The following is a 16,757-nucleotide window of genomic DNA, read 5'->3' as shown; positions in this document are numbered from 1 at the left end:
CAGCCCCCTGAGGTTGAAGAGGCGCTGCTGCGCCTTCTTCACGATGCTGTCTGTGTGGGTGGACCAATTCAGTTTGTCTGTGATGTGTACGCCGAGGAACTTAAAACTTACTACCCTCTCCACTACTGTTCCATCAATGTGGATAGGGGGGTGTTCCCTCTGCTGTTTCCTGAAGTCCACAATCATCTCCTTAGTTTTGTTGACATTGAGTGTGAGGTTATTTTCCTGACACCACACTCCGAGGGCCCTCACCTCATCCCTGTAGGCCGTCTCGTCATCATTGGTAATCAAGCCTACCACTGTTGTGTCGTCCGCAAACTTGATGATTGAGTTGGAGGCGTGTGTGGCCACGCAGTCGTGGGTGAACAGGGAGTACAGGAGAGGGCTCAGAACGCACCCTTGTGGGGCCCCAGTGTTGAGGATCAGCGGGGTGGAGATGTTGTTACCTACCCTCACCACCTGGGGGCGGCCCGTCAGGAAGTCCAGTACCCAGTTGCACAGGGCGGGGTCGAGACCCAGGGTCTCGAGCTTGATGACGAGTTTGGAGGGTACTATGGTGTTAAATGCTGAGCTGTAGTCGATGAACAGCATTCTCACATAGGTATTCCTTGTCCAGAAGGGTTAGGGCAGTGTGCAGCGTGGTTATGATTGCATCGTCTGTGGACCTATTTGGGCGGTAAGCAAATTGGAGTGGGTCTAGAGTGTCAGGTAGGGTGGAGGTGATATGGTCCTTGACTAGTCTCTCAAAGCACTTCATGATGACGGAAGTGAGTGCTACGGGGCGGTAGTCGTTTAGCTCAGTTACCTTAGCTTTCTTGGGAACAGGAACAATGGTGGCCCTCTTGAAGCATGTGGGAACAGCAGACTGGGATAGGGGTCGATTGAATATGTCCGTAAACACACCAGCCAGCTGGTCTGCGCATGCTCTGAGGGCGCGGCTGGGGATGCCGTCTGGGCCTGCAGCCTTGTGAGGGTTAACACGTTTAAATATTTTACTCACCTCGGCTGCAGTGAAGGAGAGTCCGCATGTTTTGGTTGCGGGCCGTGTCAGTGGCACTGTATTGTCCTCAAAGCGGGCAAAAAAGTTATTTAGTCTGCCTGGGAGCAAGGCATCCTGGTTCGTGACTGGGCTGGTTTTCTTTTTGTAATCCGTGATTGACTGTAGACCCTGCCACATACCTCTTGTGTCTGAGCTGTTGAATTGCGATTCTACTTTGTCTCTATACTGACGCTTAGCTTGTTTGATTGCCTTGCGGAGGGAATAGCTACACTGTTTGTAATACAAGTTATACACATGGAATTATAGATATACCTCTCCTTATTGCAACCGCTGTGTCAGATTTCAAAAAAAGTTTACGGAAAAGGCAACCCATGCAATAATGTGAGACGGAGCTCAGAACAGATGCCAAATTAGCCGCCATGTTGGAGTCAACAGAAACCAGAAAATACATGATAAATGTTTCCTTACCTTTGATGAACTTCATCAGAATGCAGTCCTAGGAATCCCAGGCCCACAATAAATGCTTGATTTGTTCGAAAATGTCCGTTATTTTTGTCCAATTAGCTACTTTGGTTAGCACATTTGGTAGACAATTCCAAAGTCACAAAGCGCGTCCACTATAACGTGATGAAATGTCCAAAAGTTCCGTAACAGTCAGTGGAAACATGTCAAACGATGTACTGAATCAATCTTTAGAATGTTGTTTACATATATCTTGAATAACGTTCCAACCGGAGAATTAGAATGACTTCAGATGACCGGTGGAACGCAAGTCCTTCCCCTGTGAACGCGCATGGTGAAAGCATGGTCAACTCGTGGCAGTGGGGACTATTTCCTGTCTCATTCGACCCCCCCTTCACATTAGAGTCATCAGACAAAGTTCTATTGACTGTTGACATCTAGTGGAAGGCATAGGAAGGGAAAACTCATCCTTATCTCGCTGTAATTTCAATGAGAGCTTGAAAGTCTGCCACCCCCAGAAAAAATACAAACAGGAAGTGGAATTTCTCAGGTTTTTGCCTGCAATATGAGTTCTGTTAAGCTCACAGACATAATTCAAACGGTTTTAAAAACTTCAGAGTGTTTTCTATCCAATACTAATAATAATATGTATATTAGCAACTGAGACTGAGGAGCTGGCCGTTTACAATGGGCACCTTTTCATCCAAGCTGCCCCTGCAGCCATAAAAAGTTAAATAATGCAAAAACAAAGTGTTGGAGAAATAAAAGTGCAATATGTGCCATGTAAAAAAGCTCAGAACATGAGAACATATGAAAGTTGGTGGTTCCTTTTAACATGAGACTTCAATATTCCAAGGTAAGAGGTTTTAGGTTTTAGTTAATATAGTATTTATAGGACTATTTCTCTCTATACCATTTGTATTTCATATACCTTTGACTATTGGATGTTCTTATAGGCACTATAGTATTGCCAGTGTAACAGTATAGCTTCCGTCCCTCTCCTCGCCCCTACCTGGGCTCGAAGCAGGAACACATCGACAACAGCCACCCTCAAAGCAGCGTTACCCATCGCTCCACAAAAGCTGCGGCCCTTGCAGAGCAAGGGGAACCACTACTTCAAGGTCTCAGAGCAAGTGACGTTAGAAACGCCATTAGCGCGCACCCCGCTAACTAGCTAGCCATTTCACAGCCATTAGGTTGATAGGCTTGAAGTCATAAACAGCGCTGTGCTTGCGAAGAGCTGCTGGCAAAACGCACGAAAGTGCTGTTTGAATGAATGCTTACGAGCCTGTTGCTGCCTACCATCGCTCAGTCAGACTGCTCTATCAAATCATAGACTTAATTATAACATAACACACAGAAATACGAGCCTTTGGTCATTAATGCGCTTTTGTTAAATCATCCCCCAGTGTTCCATCGATTATATGCAACGCAGGACACGCTAAATAAACTAGTAATATCAACAACCATGTGTAGTTATAACTAGTGATTATGATTGATTGATTTTGTAAGATAAGTTTAATGCTAGCTAGCAACTTACCTTGGCTTCCACTGCATTCGCGTAGCAGGCAGTCTCCTTGTGGAGTGCAATGAGAGGTAGGTGATTATTGCTATCTTTAATAGCTCATTCTAAGTTTAGTAAATTATCATGTTTTAGCACGTGGTTCTTTGTTATATGGCCAAGAGGTTAGAGAAGTGGTTTATCCATACATCTCCATTTTGGATACATAGTTCGTCATGTTGTTGTTTGTTCAGTGCTTTCCAATTCTCCCAGAAGTAATTTGATTCTATGGATTCTTCAATCACATTGAGCTGTTTTCTGTCATACTGTTCCTTCTTATTCTTGGTGTATTTCTGTATTCTTTTAGTGATTCACCATAGTGAAGGCTTAAGCTCAGGTTTTCTGGTTCTCTGTGTTTCTCTCGCTATCTACATATCTCTCTCTCTCTCTCTCTCTTTCTACATCACTCTCCCTCGCCCTACAGTTTCCCGTCCTGACCCTTACCTGCCCTGACATAGATAGGGGCTGTATTGTGTCTCGTCTCAACAGTATAAGCTGACTAAGCTGGCTGATCTCTTGAGACCATAGAAGCCAGGCAGCACAAAGGGCCCTATGTCACATCTCTCTCTCTGCCCAGCATGACAGCTGGCAGCTGGATCGATATCAGAGGCAGAAGGTTGTGGAACAAGGTTAAATGGATATGCTATAGATAACATAGTTCATGTTGACAGCACATTCAGGTCATTGGCACATGTATTAGACATTTAGCAGACAAGCGACTTACAGGAGCAATTAGGGTTAATTGCCTTACTCGAGGGAACATCGACACATGTTTTACATAGTTGGCTCGGGGGTTTTAAGCCAGCGACCTTTCAATTACTGGCGCAACGTTCTTAATTTAACTGTCATTTTCTTTGCAGAGGTGCTCTTTGAAGATTCTAGAACAGTCCACGTTTACTTTTCCTCTGCAAACAAAGTGAGTAATGAATAGAAAAATCAGACAACCCCGTGGTCTAAAAGATCTCTTTACCTAGATCCTGAGTGGCGCAGCGGTCTAAGGCACTGCATCTAAGTGCAAGATGTGTCACTGCAGTCCCTGGTTTGAATCAAGGCTGTATCACATCCAGCTGTTTTGGGGAGTCTCACAGGGCAGCGCACAATTGGCCCAGCATTGTTTGTGTTTGGCCAGTGTAGGCTGTCATTGTAAATAAGAATTTGTTCTTAAACTGACTTGCCTAGTAAAATATGTTTGAAGCATTCTGACAAGCAGTCAACACTTCTGGCAGTCACAGGGAAAACAGCGGTTTTAATGGAGATCCCAGTTTTTACGTTCCTACTTTATTAATTTCTCAACTCCTAAATATGCGCGAACGGCCCCATTTTAAACCCAGGGTGTTTAGCATCGGCATGGTTACTGCTCTGAGTGCATAGGGGAGAGTAGGACTAAATGTAACACGGGTCAATTGTAGGGTAACTCGGGGTAAAACTCCCCCCCACCTCAAAATATTTTGGGGGGGGGAGTGACTCCCCAGCTGCTGTTCTCTGTCTCTCTCAGATATAATAATACAGCTGCTGTTCTCTCTCAGATATATTAATACAGGTGCTGTTCTCTCTCAGATATAATAATAATACAGGTGCTGTTCTCTCAGATATAATAATAATACAGGTGCTGTTCTCTCAGATATAATAATACAGGTGCTGTTCTCTGTCAGATATAATAATAATACAGGTGCTGTTCTCTCAGATATAATAATACAGGTGCTGTTCTCTGTCAGATATAATAATACAGCTGCTGTTCTCTCTCAGATATAATAATACAGCTGCTGTTCTCTCTCAGATATAATAATACAGGTGCTGTTCTCTCTCAGATATAATAATAATACAGGTGCTGAGGTTTGACCCGGAACTGCTTCCTGTGGATGTTTGTTCAGAGATGTGTCTTAAACCACATCCTCTGTCCTCTGTTTTATATTTAGAGTACGGTGAAGGCCATGTACTCTTAACGCCTTAAAGGGGTTAATAGTTCAATTATGCTCTTCTTTTCTAACCACACCTTTTTCCATTCAGAGACTATGTTATGGTAGGCCTGCAGAGCTGTTTAACTAACCACTCTGCCCCTTTTCCACTCAGAGACTATGTTATGGTAGGCCTGTAGAGCTGTCTAACTAACCACTCTGTCCCTATTCCATTCAGAGACTATGTTATGGTAGGCCTGCAGAGCTGTCTAACTAACCACTGGTCTGTGTTTCCATGTTTTTTATTTAACTAGGCAAGTCAGTTAAGAACAAATTCTTATTTTCAATGACGGCCTAAGAACAGTGGGTTACCTGCCTTGTTCAGGGGCAGAACGACAGGGGCCTTGTCAGCTCAGGGATTCGATCTTGCAACCTTTCGGTTCCCAGTCCAACTCTCTAACCACTAAACTACCTGCCGCCTATCTCCAGAGCTGTGTCTAACCACTAAGCTACCTGCCGCCCATCTCCAGAGCTGTGTCTAACCACTAAGCTACCTGCCGCCCATCTCCAGAGCTGTGTCTAACCACTAAGCTACCTGCCGCCCATCTCCAGAGCTGTGTCTAACCACTAAGCTACCTGCCGCCCATCTCCAGAGCTGTGTCTAACCACTAAGCTACCTGCCGCCCATCTCCAGAGCTGTGTCTAACCACTAAGCTACCTGCCGCCCATCTCCAGAGCTGTGTCTAACCACTAATCTCTGTCTTTCCTCCCTCTCTCTCTCAGAGATGTGGTACTGGGTGTTCCTGTGGTGTCTCTTCTCCTCTCTCTTGGTCCACGGGGCGATGGGCCTGCTCATGTTGGTCATGTTGCAGCGCCACAAGAGGGGTCGCCTCATCACCTTGGTCCTGGTCAGTCTGGGTTTCCTGACCTCCCTGGTTGGAGGGGTCATCACCAGTGAGTCATTGGAAGATGTTGAGTGTGTGTCTGTCTGTCCCAGCTTATGTATGCCACCCCCTCTGTCTGTCTGTCTGTCTGTCTGTCTGTCTGTCTGTCTGTCTGTCTGTCTGTCTGTCTGTCTGTCTGTCTGTCTGTCTGTCTGTCTGCTGCATGCCCTTTTCTCGTTTGTCTGTCTGTCTGCATTTTGCCTCTCTGTCACCACCCATTCTGTGTCTGTCTGTCTGTCTGTCTGTCTGTCTGTCTGTCTGTCTGTCTGTCTGTCTGTCTGTCTGTCTGTCTGTCTGTCTGTCTGTCTGTCTGCATGCCCTTTTCCCGTTTGTCTGTCTGTCTGCATTTTGCCTCTCTGTCACCACCCATTCTGTGTCTGTCTGTCGATAGGTCTGTCTGGCTCCTGCCCTCTTTCTGTCTGTCTGTCTGTCTGCATATCTCTCAGTCTGTCTGGCTCCTGCCCTCTTTCTGTCTGTCTGTCTGCATATCTCTCAGTCTGTCTGGCTCCTGCCCTCTTTCTGTCTATCGATCTGCATATCTCTGTCTGTCTGGCTCCTGCCCTCTTTCTGTCTGTCTGTCTGCATATCTCTCAGTCTGTCTGGCTCCTGCCCTCTTTCTGTCTGTCTGTCTGCATATCTCTCAGTCTGTCTGGCTCCTGCCCTCTTTCTGTCTATCGATCTGCATATCTCTGTCTGTCTGGCTCCTGCCCTCTTTCTGTCTGTCTGTCTGCATATCTCTCAGTCTGTCTGGCTCCTGCCCTCTTTCTGTCTATCGATCTGCATATCTCTCCGTCTGTCTGGCTTTCTATCTAATTGTCCTTTCTACACATGCCCAACATCTTTAGCTCAAATATCATCATTCTGTCTGAAGAGTGGTACATAGTACTGCGTCTATGTGTAAATAGACCTTAGTATCCTAAATGAGTATCCTAAATGGCATCCTATTCACTACCTAGTGCACTACATTTGATCGGGGGCATAGGGCTCTGGTCAAAGCAGTGTGCCTAATTCAGATGTTAGATCTTATTTTGACCCAGTTTGCTACAGCAGGAAAATAATCCTGCAGCAACAGGAAATGATTATGTGGATTATAATTCATGTACATTTTTGTAAGGTTGATGCATTTTTCGTATGGGAAAATCAAGTCTGAAATTGCAGTGTGGAAATGACAAACTTCAGAAACCTATTTTTAAACCTCAAATACACTACAGGTAAAAAAAATAAAAATCATAAAAGTTATCCTGCAACAGGGTGATCAAATTAAGATCTTACATCTGTAGGTAATAGGGTGCCATTTGGGGCACTGTTTGTGAGCTACGTGGACTAGGATTGGAGCTCCTGATGACAGGCCAGGATGAAACACTCAATCACAGAGCCAAGCCAAGAATAGAACAGACCACTTTGTTATTAATATGGAAGCTCGCAGAGAGAGCAAACTATTGACTGTGCATTGTGGGTATGCTTAAAACAGCTAAAAGCAAGTACGGTGTTGTAGCAGCAGCAACTCCCTGCCAAGAGTGATAGAAGGTGAGGTTATGTAGTGCTCGACCGACAACAGTCAGACATCAACAACCTTGAGCCATTTTATAGGCTAATCTCTTCCGGTGTCCCTCGTCTTGACATCATTGTTTGTTGTTGACTCAAAATAACATGTATCTAAAACATATGTGTATTTTTATTGAACACAAGACATGTTGGACTTTTGAGACCCTCTTCAGTTCGGACCGTTTCCATGGCGATGGTCCTAATGACGTATAGTGAGAGAGAGGCGGGACTAACTTGTAGGGAGAGAGAGAGAAAGGCTGCGTCCTAAATGGTACCCTATTCCCTACATAGTACACTACTTCTTGACCAGACCACATAGGAAGTAGGGCTCTACAGTATGTAGGAAGTAGGACTCTACAGTATGTAGGAAGTAGGACTCTACAGTATGTAGGAAGTAGGACTCTACAGTATGTAGGAAGTAGGGCTCTACAGTATGTAGGAAGTAGGACTCTACAGTATGTAGGAAGTAGGGCTTTACAGTATGTAGGAAGTAGGACTCTATAGTATGTAGGAAGTAGGGCTCTATAGTATGTAGGAAGTAGGGCTCTACAGTATGTAGGAAGTAGGACTCTACAGTATGTAGGTAGTAGGACTCTACAGTATGTAGGTAGTAGGACTCTACAGTATGTAGGAAGTAGGGCTCTACAGTATGTAGGTAGTAGGACTCTATGTAGGAAGTAGGACTCTACAGTATGTAGGTAGTAGGACTCTACAGTATGTAGGTAGTAGGACTCTACAGTATGTAGGTAGTAGGACTCTACAGTATGTAGGTAGTAGGACTCTACAGTATGTAGGAAGTAGGGCTCTACAGTATGTAGGTAGTAGGACTCTACAGTATGTAGGTAGTAGGACTCTACAGTATGTAGGTAGTAGGACTCTACAGTATGTAGGTAATAGGACTCTACAGTATGTAGGTAGTAGGACTCTACAGTATGTAGGTAGTAGGACTCTACAGTATGTAGGTAGTAGGACTCTACAGTATGTAGGTAGTAGGACTCTACAGTATGTAGGTAGTAGGACTCTACAGTATGTAGGAAGTAGGACTCTATGTAGGAAGTAGGACTCTACAGTATGTAGGTAGTAGGACTCTATGTAGGTAGTAGGACTCTACAGTATGTAGGTAGTAGGACTCTACAGTATGTAGGTAGTAGGACTCTACAGTATGTAGGAAGTAGGACTCTATGTAGGAAGTAGGACTCTATGTAGGTAGTAGGACTCTATGTAGGTAGTAGGACTCTACAGTATGTAGGTAGTAGGACTCTACAGTATGTAAGTAGTAGGACTCTACAGTATGTAGGTAGTAGGACTCTACAGTATGTAGGAAGTAGGGCTCTACAGTATGTAGGTAGTAGGACTCTACAGTATGTAGGTAGTAGGGCTCTACAGTATGTAGGTAGTAGGGCTCTACAGTATGTAGGACGTAGGGTGCAACATCCAGGGGTGAGTAAACACAGTATGTGTGCAGACTCTCACTCAGCCCCCACTGACTGTGTGGAGCCACGTATTAATACAGCAGGTGGCCTAGTGGGGCGGCGGCAGGTGGCCTAGTGGGGCGGCAGGCAGGTGGCCTAGTGGGGCGGCGGCAGGTGGCCTAGTGGGGCGGCGGCAGGTGGCCTAGTGGGGCGGCAGGTGGCCTAGTGGGGCGGCAGGTAGCCTAGTGGGGCGGCAGGTGGCCTAGTGGGGCGGCAGGTGGCCTAGTGGGGCGGCAGGTGGCCTAGTGGGGCGGCAGGTGGCCTAGTGGGGCGGCAGGTGGCCTAGTGGCGCGGCAGGTGGCCTAGTGGCGCGGCAGGTGGCCTAGTGGGGCGGCAGGTGGCCTAACGGGGCGGCAGGTGGCCTAACGGGGCGGCAGGTGGCCTAACGGGGCGGCAGGTGGTCTAACGGGGCGGCAGGTGGTCTAACGGGGCGGCAGGTGGTCTAGTGGGGCGGCAGGAGGCCTAGTGGGGCGGCAGGTGGCCTAGTGGGGCGGCAGGTGGCCTAGTGGGGCGGCAGGTGGCCTAGTGGCGCGGCAGGTGGCCTAATGGCGCGGCAGGTGGCCTAGTGGGGCGGCAGGTGGCCTAGTGGGGCGGCAGGTGGCCTAGTGGGGCGGCAGGTGGCCTAGTGGGGCGGCAGGTGGCCTAACGGGCGGCAGGTGGTCTAGTGGGGCGGCAGGAGGCCTAGTGGGGCGGCAGGTGGCCTAGTGGGGCGGCAGGTGGCCTAGTGGGGCGGCAGGTGGCCTAGTGGGGCGGCAGGTGGCCTAACGGGGCGGCAGGTGGTCTAGTGGGGCGGCAGGAGGCCTAGTGGGGCGGCAGGTGGCCTAGTGGGGCGGCAGGAGGTCTAGTGGGGCGGCAGGTGGCCTAGTGGGGCGGCAGGAGGTCTAGTGGGGCGGCAGGAGGCCTAACGGGGCGGCAGGTGGTCTAGTGGGGGTGGCCTAACGGGGGGGGCAGGAGGCCTAACGGGGGCAGGAGGCCTAACGGGGCGGCAGGAGGCCTAACGGGGCGGCAGGAGGCCTAGTGGCGCGGCAGGTGGCCTAATGGCGTGGCAGGTGGCCTAGTGGGGCGGCAGGTGGTCTAGTGGGACGGCAGGTAAAAATCTGTCGTTCTGCCTCTGAACAAACAACACACTGTTCCTAGGCCGTCATTGTAAATAAGAATTTGTTCTTAACAGACTTGCCTTGTTAAATATAGGATAATTTAAAAAATATATACGGTCAGCTTACAAAGGGACATCTTTTAATGCTTCTTCTAAAACTGTCCATGTGGGAGAGTCTAAAGACACAACATTAGATTCCAGTAGGGAGCTGTAGGGATACGAGGACAGGCTGAGAATAAGGAATCCCGAGAGTCATTTTTCTTTGTTCAATAGCATTTCAGTACTGATAAAAGCACAATCTGGGGTGCAGTCGACAAGGCTCGACTGACTGGTATGTTATGATATGTGTGGTAATACTCATATTAATGACAATCTGTATGTGGGTGTGTCTCTTTCCCAGGTGCGGCGGTGGCGGGGGTGTACAGGGTGGCAGGGAAGGACATGGCCCCCCTCCAGGCCTTGGTGTTTGGAGTGGGCCAGACCACCCTCTCTGTCCTCATCTCCTTCTCACGCATACTGGCCACCCTCTGAAGAGATGACCCTTCCACACAGATGGACAGAGACTCACTGACGGATGGATAGATAGACACACACACACACACACACACACAGGAGAGGAGGGAGCGACTGGGCACGTGTGGGAGACCATGGTTCACATCCTACCAGTTACACTCGCCAGCGACAGATAACAACACAGCCAATGTGTGAACTGTGGTGTCAGTTAACTTCATGTTGTATTTGGAGGAAAACAAACACAGTAAATTAGCTGAAGACTGTGGTGTCCCAGCAGTTCCAGACATTTAGGGAGGGATGCCCGAAGAGATAGTACCCCCCCCAGTGGCTGTGTTCTGCCACTGCTGCCCTCACTAGATCCCCCTCTGCTGCAGAACGACATGGGACGTCAATGCAGGTCTCAGTTCTCTGTGTTCAGGAAGCACTTCAAAAGGCTCCCCACCAGGTGGCGATGTCCCCAGCCTCTGTCAAGTGTCGAGTCAGTGAAACCACATCCTGGACCGAAGGCAATGTCTTTGGGTATTTTCAGAATTGTCAGTTCTATGTGCCAATGGCCTCTGGGACTTACCTCCAGTGTTGTCAAGAGAGGTGCTTTCATGGCCATCTCCACAGACTCTCCTTGAAGGTTTTCTGATGCACTTGTAGTGGGAAAACCACCCACATTTGTTTTTTACAGTAAAGAAAAACGACAACAACCTGTATTTAATTGTACACTTAATAACCTATGGTCCTTGGAAGTGCCAGGGTATGCTGATGAGGGCCATGGCCAGAACAGAGATGGACCTTTTGGAGACCGATCGTCATTCTGACATGAGAGGATGTCAGAGAGGATGCCAGACAGGATGTCAACCGAACTACCTTTCAGTGTTAAAAACACAACAACCACAAAACAACTGGTTCTTCTGACTGTGGACATCTTTATGACTATTCCTTCTTGTAAAGATCTTCGACTACCGCAGCAGTGTTTCTGTTGACAACATACTCCTACATGTTTCTTTTTTAGGGGAAAGAAAGAACATGACAAATGGCTTTAGCCTTTATACTTTCTAAATGTTTCCGATCCCCCTTGTTTACCTAAAAAAGGTGTCTGAATAGGGAAAGTTGTTCAGGTGCCGTAGTCAAGGTTACTAAGGAGATAGAACCACTATCTCTGTTTGACCTTTTGTTAATTCATGTCTAGACCCGTCCAGGTTGTCCAACATACTCTGAGGCAATAGCAACTCTGGCCATGAAGATTGGCTGGAGAGGGTCAGAGTTGGGGAATCTTTCACTACCTGGTTCTTACAGAGTTTAATGGAGGTATAAACTAATGTCTTAACTGAAGTTAAGGGATGCAATGTCCTGGTAGTTGCTGTATGGCTGCTTGAGAATAGTTAAGATAGAGTATCTCTTGGAAGGGTTTCTGTCTCTGTGTTGTGGTGCAGATTTACTGTTCAAGGCACAGTACAGTCAACAATGTCATTTTTCCTGTGTTTTATATATATTTCCCCACTATGCGGTTGGAATAATACTGTGAAATTGTGAGAATGATGATCGTGCCCTTTTCGTGTAAGAGCTGTTTGAAAAGGACACCTGAAATTTCTGCTTGTTTTGGTGGGATGGAGTTTTGGCCTGCCTGGTGACATCACCAGGCGGTAAATTAGCTAATATACCAATAAGAAAGAGAGTTCCAAAGCTCTTTGTCAATAACAGCTAGTTTTCAGTTTTCCCCTCTCTACTTCAGACAGTCCTAGCAAAATGTGAGACCGTTTTGATTTAAATTAATATTTAATTGTTACCCAGAAGTGATTTAATATTGAGATAAAAATGTCTACATTGGACATTTCTTAAGGTTTAGAAATTGGAATCCAGCCGCTACTTGGTGGTTAAAGATACAAATGTCTGGACTCCTATAAATCCCACTCCATAGAGAGCCATTTCTATAGAAGGTCAGAGACTCAATCTGCATCCCAAACCACACCCTATATAGTGCCCTACTTTAGACCAGAGCCCTATTACCTATATAGTGCACTACTTTTGACCAGAGCCCTATTACCTATATAGTGCACTACTTTTGACCAGAGCCCTATTACCTATATAGTGCACTACTTTAGACCAGAGCCCCTATGGTCAGTCAGACAGATTTTGCTGCTGAGATGGCCATTTTCTATGGCTCCCTGCCTCTCTGTTAGGTCTTGCCAAGCCAGTGTGTATTGTTAATGTGTTCTGTTTAACTAAGTTTGACTTGTTTGTGTTCTGTTTAACTAACTTGTTTGTGTTCTGTTTAACTAACTTGTTTGTGTTCTCTTTAAGTTTGAGCCCAATGGGTCCTGGTCAAAATGATTTCACTATATAATGAATAGCAGGGCGTAGTTTGTTATTTCCTCCTGGTATTGGAGGGTCCACTGTTTTTACCTGTTAGTCAGAGAGAGCTGATAACATACCATCCCCACCAGTCACTTTCATTGGTTGGTAAATTACATTCTACCAATAAAGGGGTCCTCTGTCGCATAATAACTAGAGGTGAATACCACACCAGACACTCGGTGGAATCTAAGGGTTCTTTTTTTATGCCAAAGGACTTTGTTCTCACATTTGAACTTTATATATTGTGGATTTCTTACTTTTTTTTGTTATTATTGCTGAGAAAGTATTTATTGTTTTAATATCAGAACCATTATTTTTGCACAATGGCGTGAGCTGAACAACCGGATTCTAAAATCCCCCAAACCCCTTTGCTTCATTTTGGCCAAATATGAATGTCCAGTGTGACCTGATTGAGTGTTTTTTTTTTTTTTCATTAGTTATGTAATTGACACCACTCACCTTCAGTACCAAGTCATTCCACCAGATGGCACTAGTGTATTGCATTTTATGAGGGACATTTAGCAGCCAGTGTAAGTGGGGGACATGGAATGAGAGAGAGATGATTGTGGATTTTGTATTGAAGAGATGCCTGGTGATATTTTTTGTACTTGAATTTTTTCTTATATTCTTTAATGAATTAATTCCAGAGGCTTCTAGACAGTCTGGAAATGTTTCTGTTAGATTTGCCAAATGTATAACTATCAAATCTTTATTTGCCAAATCAAACTTTATTTGCCACGCGCTGAATACAACAAGTATAAACTTTACCGTGAAATGCTTTACTTACAAGCCCTTAACCAACAGTGCAGTTCAAGAAGAAGAAAATATTTACCAAGTAGGCTAAAATAAAAAGTAATAATTAAAAGTAACACAGTAAGAAGAACGAGGCTTTATACAGGGGGCACCGGTACTGTGTGCAGGGGTACAGGCTAGTTGAGGTAATCTGTACATGTAGGTGGGGGTGAAGTGACTATGCATAGGTAACAAACAAACAGCAAGTAGCAGCAGTGTACAAGAGGGGCGGTGTCAATGTAAATTGTCCAGTGGCGATTTTTATGAATTCTTCAGCAGTCTAATTGCTTGGGGTGGAAGCTGTTGAGGAGCCTTTTGGTCCTAGACTTGGTACCGCTTGCCGTGCGGTAGCAGAGAAAACAGTCTATCACTTGGGTGACTGGAGTCTGACAATTTTATGGGCTTTCCTCTGACACCACCTATTATATAGGTCCTGGATGGCAGGAAGCTTGGCCCCAGTGATGTACTGGGCTGTTTGCATTACCCTCTGTAGGGCCTTAGTCAGATGCCGAGTAGTTGCCATACCAGGCGGTGATGAAGGCGGTCAGGATGCTCTCGATGGTGCAGCGACTTTAAAAAATATATATATATATTTTTTTTTAAATTTCACCTTTATTTAACCAGGTAGGCTAGTTGAGAACAAGTTCTCATTTACAACTGCAACCTGGCCAAGATAAAGCAAAGCAGTTTGACACAGACAACAACACAGTGTTACACATGGAATAAACAATAAACAAGCCAATGATACAGTAGGGGAAAAAAGAAAGTCTATAAACAGTGTGTGCAACAGGCATGAGGAGGTAGGCAATAAATAGGCCATAGGAGCGAATAATTACAATTTAGCAGATTAACACTGGAGTGATAAATGAGCAGATGATGATGTGCAAGTAGTGATACTGGTGTGCAAAAGAGCAGAAATGTAAATAAAACAGTATGGGGATGAGGTAGGTTGATTGGGTGGACTATGTACAGATGCAGCGATCGGTTAGCTGCTCAGATATCTGATGTTTAAAGTTAGTGAGGGAGATAAAAGTATCCAGCTTCAGCGATTTTTGCAATTCCTTCCAGTCACTGGCAGCAGAGAACTGGAAGGAAAGGCGGCCAAATGAGGTGTTGGTTTTGGAGATGATCATTGAGATACACCTGCTGAGATATATATAACCTTTTGAGGATCTGGGGGCCCATGCCAAATCTTTTCAGTCTCCTGAGGGGGAAAGGTTTTGTTGTGCCCTCTTCACGACTGTCTTGGTGTGCTTGGACCATGATAGTTTGTTGGTGATGTGGACACCAAGGAACTTGGATACCTATCCCATAAGTATCCCCCCTTTCCCTTTTCCATTCTAGCTCTCTCACAACTCTTTCATTAAAGAAAATACTTGGAAATTGTATCCTTAAAACAAACTATAATGAGCTAACTATAATGAGCTAACTATAATGAGCTAACTATAATGAGCTAACTATAATGAGCTAACTATAATGAGCTAACATGAGCTAAAAATCCCCCCGATCAACTGAATTTGTAGTGCATTAGTTAGTTATTACACTCATTGAAATCTTTCCTGGTTCTAGTTCAGGAACCAAATGTGACTTATTTCAGATGACTCTACCACAGATAAATCTGTCTCATTGTTCTTTCACTGGATGTGTAAATGTGAAGCAAACGCTTGGCGTTTCCACTCACTACCAAATATGGTAGTGAGAGGAAGCCCAGTGGCCGGCAGTGGGACACGATGGATCGAGATGGATTTCAGCCGACATTCTGCAAATGTTCTCATTGATGAAACATTTGTTCTCAATACAGTGTTCTCTTCCCAAAACTAAAATATGTTATGAACAGAGTGGACTGTTTTGTAGACTTTGCCCTTTGAAAACATAAAAATAAAAAAAAGTTTAATCGCATTGTTTAGAAGGTGCTAGTTATTGCGCACGTCACAGAGTATAGGCGTTCCCTAACGGAAATATGCAGACGATGCTAAAACACGCCAATAGGATCTCGCTAGTTCATGCTGGGCTCTGCCCACCTCATTGCTTGTTCTGCCCACTATGACTCATTTGTTCCCGTTCCCATTGGAAACGACAGGCTGTGGCCTATCTTGGTTTAGTTCTAAAAATCTTTGACTACCTTGCTGTCAGAGTGATATGATCAATACTGTATGTTTCTGTTTGTAAGTGAAACTGTGTTTGACAGAGTGTTGATGTTGTACTTGATGTATGTCTGTGTGGTGTGGTTGTTTGTGTATGTGACTGTTTTAACATGTATTCATTTATTTTCTTACAATCCCTGAAAAGTGCTTTCTCGAGTCTTGGGCAAAATGTTGTGTGATGGCAGGTCACTGAGCAATGTCTAATAATAATAATGTTGTTTAAAACCTTTTGATGTATTTCATCTACAAGGTGTTCACAACTATTTTTTCTGCTACCAAAGCTCCATGCACTATTCTTAATACTGTTAAATGTCTAGATTTTGTTTCGCCAGATGAGGACGCATCATGTATTATTGTGCAGAGTAGACGAAGCCGGGATGGGCTCAATTCCATTTAAATTCTAGTCAACTCAGAAAGTAAACCAAATTCCTGTTCTAAATATTCTCACATAAAATCATTAAACAGAATTGGCATTTCATTGTAATTTGTGCATTGACTGGAATTGAGGAATTGACCCCAACCCTGATATATTCTTCACTAGAGGATGTGTAGCGTGAGCTGTACTGACATACATTGACATTTACATTTGCACCATGGACAGTATTTTGATACCAATAAGATGGATTTGTCTATTACAAACACTAACCATATTTTGGAACGTTAAAAGGAAAGGTTCACCCATTTTGAATGTTATATTGTTTTGGTGCATCTCTGAGTGATGTTTTATCGATTCCCTGGGTTATTTCTTGTTTTCATGTATGCCTGAGTTATTGGCGTTGAAGCAGGCAGAAATCCGTCCGGTATGACGTAGCACCGTGATGATAAAGTCTCTCTCGCTACACTGGAAGATAATAGGAATAGGACTTTTAGATCGCCAAAACGTCTATCATACATGTCAGATTTCAGTACTGGCCGATGTCATAACTCAGGAGAATGTCTTCTCTTGAATGAGACATTTTCTGTGATATTCCTACCTCGAGAAATGTG

At 45.2% G+C, this 16,757-nt stretch overlaps 1 protein-coding gene across 1 annotated transcript in view; it reads left to right on the top strand.

Annotated features, from left to right (window-relative positions):
* Positions 1-12,109, top strand: part of LOC121839035 (transmembrane protein 170B-like) — a 28,968-nt gene extending 16,859 nt beyond the window's left edge. Inside the window, exons 2-3 of the mRNA XM_042295154.1 lie at positions 5,702-5,872; positions 10,376-12,109. Of these exons, the coding sequence (XP_042151088.1) occupies positions 5,702-5,872; positions 10,376-10,506 (302 nt within the window). The 3' untranslated portion in view covers positions 10,507-12,109. The remainder of the gene's footprint in view (positions 1-5,701; positions 5,873-10,375) is intronic.
* The last annotated feature ends 4,648 nt before the right edge of the window (positions 12,110-16,757 follow it).

The sequence above is a fragment of the Oncorhynchus tshawytscha genome, linkage group LG13 (genome assembly GCF_018296145.1).
Source record: "Oncorhynchus tshawytscha isolate Ot180627B linkage group LG13, Otsh_v2.0, whole genome shotgun sequence".
Classification (NCBI taxonomy): Eukaryota; Metazoa; Chordata; class Actinopteri; order Salmoniformes; family Salmonidae; genus Oncorhynchus; species Oncorhynchus tshawytscha.
Note: the sequence above shows the minus strand (reverse complement) of the source record. Positions and strands in the feature narration are given on the sequence as shown.